The following is a 15,890-nucleotide window of genomic DNA, read 5'->3' on the forward strand; positions in this document are numbered from 1 at the left end:
TTCAGTACTTCACCAACATTGATAAAAATATTTTAAGGAAAAAAAAAAAAAACAACTAATCATACCAAGTACATCTTGGATTTTGTAGAATACAAGCAGTGTCATGTCACATGAAGCATAGATTTTTCACTCAGAAAAAATCTCCATTAAACAAATCTCTTCCTCAGTCTCTCTCCTTGACGCCCCCAGCTGCTGTTTATCTTGCCTCTCAATCATCCCACTGGAAAACAATCTCAGGCACAGCATGCAGTCCATTTACCTAAAAGGACCAGCCCTTCCTTTTTCTTCTTCTTGTATCTTGCAGAGTAAAACTTTTTGCTCCCATATAAAGCACAGTGTGGCCAAGCTCCAGCAGCTCTCTCTTAATCATCTTCTTGGACAAGTTCTTCTGATGCTGGGAAGATATTCTTATGAGTTGTTAAGAAAGTAAAATGCTCTCCATATTACCCAAAAACCTTCTCTGACCTGAGACATCAAAGGTATATCATCATATTTCTCTTTTATACTGCCTAGTTTCTCCAGAAAATATATGCCTTCTGCCTCTATTTCTAACCATGAACTCCTCCTTCATTCCCTGCAATGAATCTTTTCAACTTTCAATTACAACTACTTTCTTACACTTCACCAAAAAAATTAACTACCAAAGACAATGAGTTTGTCTGATTTTCATTTTTTGTGTATTTTCTCAGAATGATTTTAAACCTTCCTCTCTGAACTCTTCCTTTGGAGATGTAATCATAAAAGCAGAACTTGAAATCAAATAATTCTCAATTCAAATCCAACTTTGCCACTTAAAAATTGCACAGACTCATATAATAACCAATGTCTCCTTTTCTCTGTCCTGGAATTAGGTTGTCACAAAAACAAGGTGACTCCGAATAGCCAAGATTTGGAAGCAACTTAAATGCTCATCAATAGACGACTGGATAAAAGAAGTTATGGTTCATGTATACAGTAGAATATTACTCAGCCATTAAAAAAAATGAAATCCTACCATTTGCAATGACATGGATGGACCTAGAGGTTATTATGCTGACTGGAATAAGTCAGAGAAAGATAAATACCATAAATACCATATGATTTCACTTATATGCAGAATCTAAAGAATAAAAAGGACAAACTAATCAAAAACAGACTCATAACTATAGAAGATGGTCTGGTGACCACCAGAAGAGAGAAGGGTTGAGGGGCTGGAGAATGGGATGAAGGGTTAAAGAAGTACAAATTAGTAGTTGATAAAGGGTCATGGGGATGGGGAGCACAGTGTAGGGAATGTAGTCAACATTAATGTAATGGTAATGGCTAGGTTGAGGACCAAGGGAGAAAAAAGCAATGAGGAGATCATTTTATAAACTACATAAATACCTCACCAATGTACTGAATACTTGAAACTAATAATAAAATTAAATTTTTAAAAAATTTTATATTATTGAAAAAAAAATAAGGTGACTCAAAACCTGTAAAGCCACCATAGAGTAACTGAATCTAGGAGATGACTAAGAGTCAATCCTCCCCCACCATTATGTCACTCTTCTGGTTTTTACTCTTCATCTGCTATGTGAGCACATGCCAAAGTTAGTTAAAACCTCATACTGCCTTCCTCCTCTCCCTCTTCCTCTCCTCCTCCCCCTCTCTCTCTGTCTTTGCTTCTCTCTCTCTCTCTCTCTCTCTCTCTCTCTCTCCCCGAAAACTCACCAACTCTATAGCTTTGATAAATACAGTCATAACTTTTCTCCTATGTTTCTGTGCCTCTCTTCTCTTAAAATCTCCATATTTCTAAAATTAAATCATCATATCTCTGAAATCTGCATCTCTCCAGACTTATTTTTCTCTATAAATGTTGCCAGTATCCTACCAAGTAAAATCACTCAACAAGTTCCCCACTGTCTACAAGACAAAGTCTACAGTCTCAGGCATATCATGTTGAAGCCATCTACGATCAGCCTCTAACCTCAGCTGTTCCTCCACTGTACCTCAGAAACACCAGGTGAACCTCTGCTGCTCAGCCTTCACTCTTGCAGGTCCACTTGCCTAGAATACTCTCTGTATTTCTCCCGACTTTAACTTAAGTTCTAAGTTCCTTCAAAGACGAGATCAAGTTTCACCTCTCCCTAAATTTGTCTTCATTTACTGCAAACTCTCCACACTGAATGTGTGCAGAGCTTATTGTGGATATCCACTTATTGTTATTGTTTGGTAAAGGAAAAGAGGCTCAGTGCTATTAAGGAAAGGAAGTTTTATATATCCGTGAAGACTCTCGTGTATACTAGTTGCTGGGCTAGGAGATTTCACTAACCCTCACAAAGTTCCTGAGAGGTAGTTACCATCATTGCCTGTGTAATTGTTCCAGGGTTAGGAGCCTTCATATTTGGAAATCATTAGATCATACTCACTTTCTCATTTTTTATTTCAAATTCCCAAAGTACTTGGGATAGTCTATTCCTAAAATGTGTCATAACAGAATCATACGGCTACATGTAAGCTGTTCCACTATGTTCTTATTTAGGCTGTCACCATTTAGCCAAGTGAGAGGCTGGGTCTCTAACTTTAGTCCATAAAGCTGTCACTACTATCCTCATGGACAATTTACAGTGACATGCCCATTGGCATGTCAAGAAAAAATACATATAGATGTCATAGTCAAATATTTGGTGGCAATTTATCCTGCTTTTTCTGTTGCTATAATTTTAATGAGCCACCATACGTACTCATGTGAGACCTGCAATCCATTAGAGAATGTTGCTGTATACACTATGTAGGCTCTTGCCTGTCATAGAGTGATTTGCTGACAAAATGAAAATTATGCCTTTTTATTTGTTCCATGTGACAAGAGGTAAAACGGTGCAAACTTTTGTAAATGACTTACAAAATGAATGCCATAACCCATTCACTTTTTTTTTTTTTAAAAAAAGGACCTCCTCAAAAAGAAAGAGTGAGGTTATTATCTGTTCTTTAACTATTGTAATACATTTCTTAGCACAAATGTTGGCAGAATTGTCTCAAAAGCTGAGCTTCTCATCTTATAACAATGGACGCTCTGCAAGAAAGTGATATATATAGTTCTTGCACAGTTATTTATTTATACGTTTTCCCATTATCATAGAGATTTTTGATCCAGTGACAAGAAAGTGGGCACCAATAGCCATTTTCTTATAAATTCACCTGTTATGCCTATTTATTTCTAAATTGTAGATGCTTCAAATAAACTAAAATATATTCTTTCCCTCTTTGGTTTATGCAGTTGATTTCTCTAATCTTCAAAGTTACAGAAAAGAATGTACAAAACACTTTGGCAATGCAGTAACAAAAAAACTGAAGAGAAGAATCCATATGAGTCTACAGAGCTTAGATTACATGTGCTTCATAGCCACAACGCAGTTTACCGCAATAATTATAGGTACATTAAAGAAACTACTTCTTCCCAAAGAAGAAACACTTTCAGAATGAATGTATCTATGTGGGTATTTTTTTAAATCACCATGACAACTTTTATTCTTCAGCATATGAATTTGTTAACAGTTTGAAACAATGTTAAGGAAGGAGTATCCTGAAAATGAGAAGTAGTATTTGATTCATTTTTAAATTGACACTACAGAAAAATACAAAAATCTGAGAAAATTATTACATTAGTATTCACAGCATAGAAAGACTGATCCTTGTAATATCACCTACCATTGCCTTCCTGGGTGACACCTGGGGAAGTATCTTTCTACTGTGATTATAGAAGATCATGTTCATCCAGAAAATACAGGTTTTAGATTTTGTCATACTGATTTGACTGTCTCTTGTTGTATAAGTGAGCTTTCATTTTTCACTAGAGGCTGCTGAGATTCTTAGAGAATATATTATTTTGAGCAAGTTAAATTACTCAGTTATCTTGTCACTAACAAGGATAGTGATTGTTCCAGAGAAGAGCATCTCTATTTCCTATATCTCTTTATTGCTAGTTTTCTCCAAATTAAATATCAAATAATAATAAATAATGAAACACAGCCGCTCCCAAATGGCTTCTTATCAACATAAGTGGAATAAAAGAAAATTTTCAGCAATGATTTACTTTTGCATGGAATAACCTCGGTCAAATAAAATTGGGAAAACTGGTGAAATTCTGACATTGTGAATTGAAACCTGTATAGGCATTAGGCAGACCAGATTCAGTCACTGCTGCTTAGAATACAGACACCATTTAATGCAGACGAATCAGCTTCATGCAAAATTTGATATCCAGTTTTATCCTGACATACATTTTTGTATTTCTACTTCGAGATAAGCAAATCAAGGAACAGAGAAGTATATGGTTTCCTCCACCAAAATCTAGATTCTAGACACTGTGAATAGTGTTGTCAAGGTTGTCCTCAATAATTTAAAATGCAATTGACATATTTTTTGACAAATGTTCAGTTTTCTAATCTATCAGCTGGCCCTGTACTTTCCATCATTTTCTCCAAAACACTTAATCACAGCAGTGACTTTTTATGGCAATCACCTCTCAGAAGCTTTGTGGCATTATCCGCCACTATCTGCTACCCGAGAGAGAAAAAACCTTTACTCTCTTTCAGAGACATGTCACATGCACTTGCAGTTTTGGCGGTTTCACAAAACTGTTACTCGATCGAATGGATCCCCTATTAACTCCTTATAGCATTTACTATCTTGTGCATTTGAATCTTATTCGCCTCCCCCTAGAAGTTCCTTAAGAGCAGGACATGTCTTATTTAAGCATGATTCTCCAGAATTCAGCAGGATCATAACCGGCACCCGGTAGACGACCAAGAAATTCTTGCTGAATAAACAATTAATTCAGAAGACACTCTCACCAGTGAAACCACAGCTGCACAGCTTACTTTTCTAATGCAAGCTGAAGTTCACAAAACACAGCCACCAGCTTAGATTCAACTCTTCAGTGTAAAATAGAACTTTTTTAAGCTACGTAAATAGAAGATAGCCATCATTTAAAGTAATTTCCTTCCAAAAATCCTAGGCACAAATAGGGTTGAGCTCTTTAGCTTTCTCCCAGGGAGTTGGGAATAACTCACAGGCATGAGATTTGTTTTGACCAGAGCTTTTGCTTCCACTTCTCCATCCTGCATAAAGTTGCTGGCTCATTTCTGTTCTGCATAACAGCCTGTGCCAGCCTTAAGTGGAACCAAGTCTTACTTCGTACTTGGCTCATTAAGCCTTCAGATGACCTAAATGAGGCTGCTCTTTCTCAATCCTTGCAAAGATGTCTCAGGCTACATCTTACACCTCCACTTTCTGAAGGAAATTCGCCCCCAAATCCAGAACACATGGCTTCTTTCTCTTCTTTTATTCTTTTATTTTTTTCTCTTCTTTTATTCTTTTATTCAATTAAGGAATTTGAAAGGTGATATGTGCTGAGCAAAGATTCTGAAGCCAGACCATCTAGGTTCCAATCAGGCTTCCAAGACTTATAGCTATGGAAACAAGCAAGTTATAAAACTTCTCTGTGCCTCAGTTTCTTCATCTGTAAAACTAGGGCAATAAGTTATTATAGAGACTTGAAATTATATCTAATATAAATGTAATATACATATAGATGTATATATATACACACACATATACGTACATTAAAAATACACACACACTCTGACACACATCACTCAGCACAGTGCCTGGCACATAATACTAGCTGTTCTGGTTGTTAACAGGCTGAATGGAAAATCTATTGTTCATTTTTCCTCCTAAGTCACCTACTTTTCCACAGCCGTTCTTTAAGTATAATTTATGTTAAAATACAAAAAAGAAAGTCAAGCTCAAGTCCCTGCCATCTGCTAAAGTTGCCACACACTTTCTCAAAGCTGTATTCTAACACCCACAACTGCCATTAACATTATAAAATTCCTTCCAGCTCTCTGTTCAAGTAAGTATAAGTAAGACTTTAAAACACTTAATCTCTAGAAAATAGATTCGAATATAAGCTTCAATATTAATTCAACCAATGAGAAAGTTTTTGTTGGGAACATGATATCAACAAGCGGTCATTCACTGATCCTAGGAAAAAATTACTGAGACATTACAAAAACAATTTGTTAATTTGTAAAAAAGATGCCTAGGAATGTGTATACATGTATATATGATAATTCTGCTTCACACTATTTATCCTAAAATCATGACTGCTGCAAAATTTAGATATAAGAATCATATTATGACTTCATTTTAAAAAATTAAAAGCTGGAAACAAGCTAAAAATATAATAAGTTTATATAATTTTTGCTATAAACAAAATAAATTGTTCTAAGCTATTAATAAATTGCATAATATATTAAAGACATAGAAAATAATTATAAGGTTAAGTGAAAAAGCAGAAATGAGAGGTACAGTAGGATAAAATTTTTGCTTAAAGAGGAAGTATGTATACTTATTTAAAGTACATTTATATTTCACTCAATATGTTTCAGACACTGTTCTAAGCATTTTACAAATATTAACTAATTTAATCTTCAAATTAACCCTATAAAAAAGGTACTATTATTATTGTTACCACTTTATAAATGAGGAAAATCAAGGCATAGAGAGGGAAGTAAACCTGCTTGATGTCACACAGCTAGTAAGTAGATATGCCAGGATTTGAAATCAAGGGTACTGGCTTTAGAGTCCATGCTCTTATTTGCTAATTTTTTCCTAAGGATGATTTTTGGCTATCCGTATTTTTAAATTTTTCTGCATGGAATTCACATCATTTTTGGTATAATCAGAGTGATTTTAGGTGTGTCATATTGGATATACATAAAAAAATAATAGCATCATTGAGGCTGAATAACTGTTCCTAAAAGCTTAATGTTTATTCTTCACTAAAGTGTATATTAATTTTCATGAAAAACATCCTAAACATAATTGGTAGAAATATACACAAATTTTATTTAATACAAACTTTTGTCTAATCTAAATTTTCTTCTCTACTTTAATAGAATAAAAGTTTTCCCACTAACTATATGGGTTTTTTTAAAAAATAGAAAAAGAGCTTGCATCACAAATTCATGCTTTCCTTTTTCTAAGTTGTTTTCTGTGATAATAGTTTGAGTTTGAATCACCCATTTGCTTATCTATTATAAATAAATAGAGTAATAATCACATAGCTCTCTGTTAAAGATCTAAGTAGGGTTAACACTGAGGTTAGCTTATGGCTGTAGCTAGTCTGTAAGTTTTGGGGTATGGACAATTCTTGGAGAATAGGGTAAGCCTGTATCAACAAACCTACTGCTATCTATAATAAAAATATTGTTCATTGTACAACCTAACTCATAAGCTTAAAAGCGAAAGAAAAATTGTGCTCGAGAGATAACAAAATATATTTTGCAAAGAATTTCAAAGTTCTCAAATATTATTTATAGACATCTTTTTTGAAATATGCCATATGTTTACTAAGATAACCTCTTCATGCAGCTTTCACAATTATCATAACCAACCCTTTGACAGAATTCTGTTGAATTTCAAAACTGATTGTTCATATAGTTGAGGAGATTTGCAAGAAAATCGATTTCCAGATTATGGAAAAGAGCGGCCTTTCAAGAAGTCTCAATTTGATCCCAACGTGTTTTTCAAATTCAAAGCATTTTACGGGTTTCAGCATCGAAAAAAAAGAAAAAAGAAAAGAAAAGAAAAGAAAAGCATTTTAGTTCCCTCAGACATCTTTGAAAATTTACAAATTACTAGATAAATTAGTTCTTTCCAACCCTGGAATAGGAAAATATCTTTCTCACTATATGTCGTCACTCTCAAGGTTTTGGTACCCAGGGTAATGCCATTCAAATGAGTCCACAAAGGCAAGACCTTCATGGTGTTTACAGCAGACATTAAAAATATGTCACTAGTTATCAGGGATACAATTTTTCAGCAAGGTCTTTGATCTGCATCGTTTCCTTGCACTTATAATTACCTAACTTGGAATGTTCCAAGAACATTTAAAGTTATCTCACCCAAATTTACAGGCCATGCTTATCCTATATAAACTTATATTTGTGTCAAAATAGTTCTGCTGCACTTCAAACCCCACCACCAAGGTCCAAGTCGGTAATATAATAAAAAAAAAAAAAAAAAAAAAAAGCATATTTGGTCTTTGTCCCAGGTTTCAGGTAGAGCTTCAAAAAATGCCTGGAATTTCCTAAGTGATTGGAGTGTCTTTTGTTTTTCAGAGAAGCCCCTCTGAACCATCCCAAAGTTTATACTAGTAAAGTGACTATACTAGTAAAGTAGAGAGGCTGGCTGCCCTGAAAATCGACCATGTGATTAAAGGGTTAGCAATTTCAGCCCAACCTCCCAACCTCCAGGAAGGGGAAGGGAGCTAGAGATTAATTTCAATCATGTGGCCAATGAGTTAATCAATCATGTCTATGTAATAAAACATAGATAGTAACTCTCAACAGTGAGGCTTGAAAGTCTTCCTGGCTGGTGAACACACTGATGTGCTGGGCAGGTGCCAAGCCCAGAGAGAGCACGGAAGCTCTGCACCCAGGACCCTTCCAGACCTTGCCGCATCTAAATATACCTCTCTCTGACTGCTCATTTGTAACCTTTATAATAAAATAGTCAATGTAAGTATAGTGCTTTCCTGAGTTCTGTGCCATTCTAGTAACTTCTAAACCTAAAGGAGAATCGTGGAAACTCCCAAATTTGTGGCCAAGTTGGACAAAAGTGAAAGCAGCATGGGGACCTGGGACTTGTGGCTGGCATCTGAAATGAGAGCAGTCATGTAAGACCCCTTAATCTGTGGGGTATGCACTACCTCAGGTAGTTAGTTTCACGACTGACTTGAATTGTTGGCCACCTAGTTGGTGTCAGAGATGACTAAGGAGACTTTACAAAGCAGGTGGTGAAGAACCTCTTTTGCAACTCTGACCTGGACACCCACCTTTGCGGTTGGAGAGTCTGAGAGGAGAGGCTGAAAATTAGAAGAGCTTTTGGAGGCTGACAGCGATGTCCTTAAGCCCATGGAAAGCACTATCAGAGACTCATATGTGTTTCCTAGACCTAGAATGATACACGAGACTGTATGTGGTCCACACCTGAGAAACTGAAAGAGAAAAAGACTGGCTGGCTACCTGATCTGACAGCCTTACCAAGAATGGTCCCAGCACTGGGTACAGACCACAGTCACAGAGTGTATTGAGCCAAAAGGTGTGGTTTCCCCTGGGTCAGGTATGGGCCATGCTTGAGAGGGCTTGAAGGAGTTTCTTAGATTCTGGCTAAGAGAGACCTTAGGACATGGAGAAACCAGCAGTGTCTGGGGAATAAGAGTAGAACCATAATTGAGCAACCTTGAGCGATTTATTAGTCCACATCAAGGGAACTGCAGAGGAGAGGAGACATTCTCAGCAGCACTGCAGGAGGGCCTCCAAAGAACCCGCAAAGCCCCTACAACCGCCTGGAGAGTCCACGGGGCCGACCATGACAATTACAATCTATTACTACTCTTTCTGCTCCTTTCCTCTTTGCCCTTCCTTGGCTAGAGGAGTCAGAAGCAGCCTACAAAACTGGGAAAAGAAGTCAGAGGGCTAAGTGATGAAATACAGAGACCATCTGTGGCCTACTTCCCCAAGCCAGCCTGCAGCAGCCTGAGACAGGAGGAAGCGGCCTTTAACTAAGAGTGTTGGGAGGTTTGATTATGGCCCTGCACTGGACTAAAGCTGCTTCAGGGGTAACGAGGAGGGACCAAACAAATTTATTTTCACCTAAAAGGTGCCAGATAGGTCATGAGGTCCCATAGAAATGTTGCTAAAAATATCTAGAATATTTTGAAGAAACTGATCATTCAATGAGATAAATATCTTCCTAGAACTTTACTATCACTGCTGATATTTACTGAGTTGTATTAGGTGCCACACACATTTAATCTATATAATTCTATGAACTAGAGGTACTAGTATCATCTTTGTGTTCGACAAGGAAACTGAAACTTAGATAAATGAAATACCTTACCAATACTCCCCATCTGCTTCAGGGTAGAGCTGGTATCTGAAAACCCAGATCTCTCTGACAGCAGAGACTGTCCTTAATTATATTTATATATATATGATTATATGACATATGTATCATAATTATATGATATATATATATCATATTCACTTGCCAACTGAATTTAGGTTTTTAGAAACATACTGCAAAATTAATAATGATGATTAGTCCAAGTGATTTCTTTTACAGTTGCTGCTATATGCTCAGGTTCATTTGCTTCTCCAGTAACTTGAATAATAAGTGGGGTGCATGTGGGACGTGGCCATTCAGGGACTAATGCTTCTGCATTGTCCCCACCTCTGTCTCACTACCGCCCCTATTCACACAGTTGTTAGGGTACCATTTTATGCATCATAATTTCTTTATCGAGATAATATGATTTCTATTGTCAAACAGCTTGATCATGGCAAATCTAAATGGGCGCCTCTAAATGGTTACCTGATTTACCACTTGACAGGAGAGGAGATATTTAGTGAAGGAATACATAATGCGCAATTTTCCTCTTACAACGTTAGTCTTGCCAGAGCTTAGTTCTACAATAATTTTTAATTATATACCTCTAGGCTTCAAGCATATTTTATTATTCATTTATTCTTGAGAACTGAAAGACAGTCTGATATTCCTTGCATATGTGCATAGCAGTTTTTGCTACTGTTGTTCATTAGAACAGATGTGGATATTATCTATTATCATTATCATCATCATCATCATCATTATTATTATACTCTCTACAGCATCAAATTACCATGGCTACTGTGAATTGGGGGGACGGTTTGCAACACCTCCGACATGCCACAAGGTTTATCATATTTTGAGACTATAAGAGCCCCTCAAGACATCAACGTCATCTATGTGATATGTCCATGTACACTTCCTTTACCATTCCTGAGCTCTCCACCCTGAACTTTATGTGCAGTCTGAGACATACTAGGGAATCCTTCCAGATGAATGACTCCACAGTATATAACACATAAAGGAATTACTATTGTTGTCTTCAATTATCTCAAATCCCAAGGATCATAATAAATGAAGCCTCAGAAATAATGAAATAATAAATTTTCATTTAGAAGAAGATGCAATCTAAATATTCTTAATATATGCCATCACTCTCATTCCTAAACTTCCTAGGATATGGGTAATATTGCCCTTGAATGTCCTCAGGGCTGTCTGTAAGATTAAATCTTCAGTCTTTACTGATGTAAATTCTTAACTCAAGAAAATATAAGACATTCATTGTGAAACAAAAAGTGACAGATAAAAATGGTTTAAGAAATTACTCTTTGGAACTATATTAGCAATAGATCTCTGAATGGTTCTCTTATGAGATTGAAAGTTCTTTGAGATCATGTACCTAACAAGCACAATGCCTCAAATATGCTTTCTTTCTTACTATTAGATTTTAAAGGGAGAGACAGAAACACATTCAGAGAGACATATAGAGAAACAGAGATAAAGAGCTGAGAGAAATAACAAGGAAAGAGATTCACGCACATCTCTCTCGACAGTGCCAAGAAATTATCACGCCTGAAGTTCTGACCTGCTTTAGAAGCTCTGCCATTTGAAAAGCCCCCACCCCCAGACACACACTCCACCCCACCCCAACCCCAGCAAAAGAAGGCTGTGGTCTGGATTCCCCACTACCCAGCTTTGTTATTCTGTTGGGTCGTGCTAACTTTCTAGTGGCCCCACTACTCTCCCCTCTAACCCCAATCCTCACTTTCCTTTGCTCTGCATTAGAATTGTGAACTACTGATTGTTTTGCTGTATCTGCCCCTCCATCCCTCTGGTCGATCAAGTATTGACTATAGTTAGATCTTTTATAAACTTTGTCAAATAAAATAAAATGATATTATTCACTGATTACCAATCATTATTTGCTCTGGGAAAGTTATCTGCAAGGTGGCAAAATCTGAAGTTAATTTCTTTGGCTTTTCTTTCCAGTTAAAAAACCATTAATCCAGTCTTTTATTTTAAGGGCACAAAGGATGAAACATTTGATGTCATACCTTTTAAATGGTTTGAATATATTTAAAATAAATTTTATTTCACCTTTATGCTTTCCATAGTCAATAAAATTTTATTATATATCATATAATTTTTGAACACAATGTTTTAATGAATCCTTTAAAATATCAAGAATATTAGGTATTATTCACTCTTCCTACGATGAACTTCCCAATAAAAATTTGCAAAACTATAACTATTCAATTTTATTTAATTCTTCAAAGTATACTCTGAATATGTATTGTGGACAAAAGTAGTTTTCACAATTTGTAATTTTAGATGAATGATTTTGTAAACTAATGAAAACTGTCATTATGCATGAATACACATAAACTTGTCTACTAGTACTTGCACATCACTTACCATGTGCTAGGAAATAAAGGGATAGGTACTAACCCAGGTATTCTTTGACCATCATTAAAACCAGAAGGAAATTATCCACAGTTTAATATATATTTTCTAATGTCAGCCATGCAAATATAAAGAATCATTCATTTTGATTTTTGAATTTAATTTAATTTGGTTTTGATTTATTAGGTGGGTAACTCTACTGGGTTTTCAACCACTAAAATGTGATATGAGCTCACTCTCTTAGCAATATTCTTGAATCCAAGGCCACAGTCCAAAACACAGCTACTAATAACTGAAAATTGTGCATCTGCAGTATTCTAACACGACTTTAGAAACAATCAACATAGATTTAATTGCATCAAGAGTCACACATATATTTCAATTTTTTTAGACTAACTTTACAACTATTATTTATATTATTTATATCTATTATTTGTATATAATGCCAAGCCAAATGTTACTCATTTACCTGCAAGACCATTAAAACCAAGGACAGAGCCTCTTACCACTCTATTTTCATCCCTGTCTTTTCACTTCCACATTTTTCTCATCTTTCTTTTGTTGAGGGACTTAGAAATGCACAAAGCGCTCTAAGAAATTAACAGCATTAGAGAATAAATGGATAATGCAATAATGGCCTGTATGATCTTTGCTGTTGACAACGTAGTCAAGAATCACGAGAAACAAAATCAGTACATCTCTGCCTCCACTGAACTAAAGAAAACATTAAACTTTAATCACCAAAATCTTTAAGCTGAACGCAAAATTAGTAACAGGCATTTGGCAGAGCACCTCAAGTCCATTATCCATTACCAATCTAGGAGAGTTACATTAAAAGCTTTTTAATGGGATTCTATTCAGTGATCCTTGAAGGAGAAAGAAGAAACCTGGAATTGGCTATCAAAATATGCTTTTCTTCTATTGAAGAGATAAAGAGAATTACCCCAAAATCTAGAGACCATCATAAGGAAATGTTTGAATCCCAATCACACCATGTGTATGACTATTGGCAAACCACTCTCCATATTCCTAGACCTAGTTTATTTTATCTGTTAGCTGAGGGTGATGGCTTTACAGTTATGCTATATTATGGTTCTATCAAGGACTTATTACAGAGATAATCAAAGGATGAATTTTCAGAACTGGCATATTATCCTAAAATAACACTAAGCTCGAACAGTGATTGATTGTTCCACTCATTCATTTATTCATTCACTCCATGCCTATGTTTCAGATACTGGAATGATGGAAATATAATATCTTTAAATAAAAGAACAAAAATTTTTACCTTGTCAAACTGCTAATTGACAGTAAATAACAAGTACATATTTCAAATATATATAGAAAACGTAACAGTGCACATCTAACCTCGGACCTAACGGAATAGTTCTAGAGACCTGGATTCACATATAAATTATCTCTGTATTAGAAGTTTCATTAATACCACTTGTAATGCATAGTGACAATCAAGCAATGAGTCTGAAGTCCCAGAACATAATCCTTTACTGTTCATTCAGTCGCTGTAAAGAAATTTGATTAAAATATAATAAACCAGACAGAGAAAAACAAATATTGCATGGTATCACTTATATATGGAATCTTTAAAAAGCTGAACTCACAGAAACAGAAAGTATAATAGTGGTTGGCAATGCTGGAAGCTGGGGAAATAGAGTGAGGCTGGTATAACAGTACAAACTTTCGAACAGAATATAGGTAAGGTCTGAGGATCTAATGTTCAACAGTTGATAACATTGTTATAACATTGCTGAAATTTGCTAAGAGGGTAGAACTTAAATGTTCTCAAAAAAAGAAAAAATTTGATTATAATGTGACTATTTGACGTCATGTGCCTGCCTATGTGATGCAGTCAGAGGGAAACACCTCTCAGGTAGTCTTCCTGACAAAAATACAGTGTCTGAATCCAACTGCGAGGAAACATCATATAAACCCAAATTGAAGAATACCGTATAAAATACTACTGACCTAAACTCTTTAAAAGTGCCAAGGTTATAAAAGGTTAAAGGATGGTTTGATGTTAAAGAAACTAAAGAGGTATGACAAATAGATGCAATGTGTGATCCTGGGTTGCATGTTGGACAGGTAAAACAATTGCTGTGATAGACATTAATGAAACTGTTGTCAAAATTTGGATGTGAACTGTGGATTAACCATGAATACCATATCAATGTTAAATATTCTGATCTTTGTAATTGTCTTGTGTTTATAAACAAAAAAATTGTCCTTAAAAGAGGTATTTTTTTAGAAAAAAACAACTGAAGTATGTAGGAATATATACATAATGTGTATACACAAAGAAAATGATAGCACAAATATGGCTAAAAAACAGTTAATAGTGATTCTAGTTATATGGGAGTTTTTTGAACTCTTTTTTTTTACCACTTCCTTATAAGTTTTAAATTATTTCAAGTAAAATGCTAAGAAAATAACCAAATCTGTTTTTGCTAGTTCAAGGATCTGGGAATATATAAAAAGGTTCAAGGCAGACGTAGTGCCTACTCTTATGAGTGCAGAGGAGAAACAGAAAAGAAAACAAGTAAAATATATAATAAATAATTAAATATTGTGGTATGTGCAATGAAAAAAAGCACAGTGCTTAAATAATAAATGATAGAAGTGGGTGAAAAGGTTTCAGTGGGAACCACTAACATAAAGGTCAAGGAATGTCTCTCTGAGATAGTGACATATAAGCAGAGACATGTGGAAACCTCAGGAAAAGCAACAAAGCATCTGGAATAACATGTGCTAAGGTCATGAATTGGATCCTCTGGTTTTTAATCACAGCCTAATTTTAGTATATGTGCTGCCAAAGTGAGCATATAATCACAATCTAAATACAAAAGGAAAGACAGAAGAAAAAATGGCAGCAGGGTACCAAAGCAACAGGAGGATAAAATGAAAACAGCCTATGGTATTATGTTGGACACATGGACGTGCTTCAAATAAAATAATACCATTGTCGATATCTACAAAACAGCCACAGCAAGGAGAAAGATAGTACTTCTCACTTGAGTGAAAGAGAATAATCAACACCAAGAAGTGAAAAGAACATAGAATATTAGGGTCACCTGCTATAGCTTCAAACCAGTCACGGAGAAAGTGGAAAAGATTATTAATCCCACACGGATTTTTCTTGACAACTAAGAGTAACCACTGTCAGAGACATCTTTGAAAGCGAAGGTCAAGTGACCTGGGCCATCAGAAATTTCTTACAAAGGGATATATATATCTATCCCTCTAATGGGATAGATATTACTTTGACTATACCTGAATTTCATGAACTCTTTGTCAAGAATTGTATCTGCGTAACGAATCTAAATTTAGAGTTCTATCACATATGTAATTGACAGAAGATTTGAAATACCATCTGTTATCATATTTAAACTTCAAAAATCTTCTCTAGAAATGTTCTTTTTCTCAAAAAAAATTTTTAATACAAGTTTTGTAGAATAAAAAATGAGATATTCCAACAGGCTGCCAGCAACAGTTTTTCCTAAAATACAACATCTGAATTCACAAACTGTCCCAGTGTTTCATTACTAGAT

At 35.4% G+C, this 15,890-nt stretch overlaps 1 protein-coding gene across 5 annotated transcripts in view; it reads right to left on the reverse strand.

Annotated features, from left to right (window-relative positions):
- TMEM117 (transmembrane protein 117) overlaps window positions 1-15,890 on the reverse strand; it is a 375,263-nt gene that overhangs the window by 234,548 nt on the left and 124,825 nt on the right. The window contains exon 1 of one of the 5 annotated variants that reach the window (XM_016146458.2): window positions 5,037-6,223. The exons of the other annotated variants lie outside the window; for them this stretch is intronic. Within the exon in view, the coding sequence (XP_016001944.2) occupies window positions 5,037-5,173 (137 nt within the window). The 5' untranslated portion in view covers window positions 5,174-6,223. Of the gene's footprint in view, window positions 1-5,036; window positions 6,224-15,890 lie in introns of those variants that run through there. 5 annotated transcript variants of the gene reach the window in all.

Source organism: Rousettus aegyptiacus, unplaced genomic scaffold (genome assembly GCF_014176215.1).
Source record: "Rousettus aegyptiacus isolate mRouAeg1 unplaced genomic scaffold, mRouAeg1.p scaffold_m13_p_2, whole genome shotgun sequence".
NCBI lineage: Eukaryota > Metazoa > Chordata > Mammalia > Chiroptera > Pteropodidae > Rousettus > Rousettus aegyptiacus.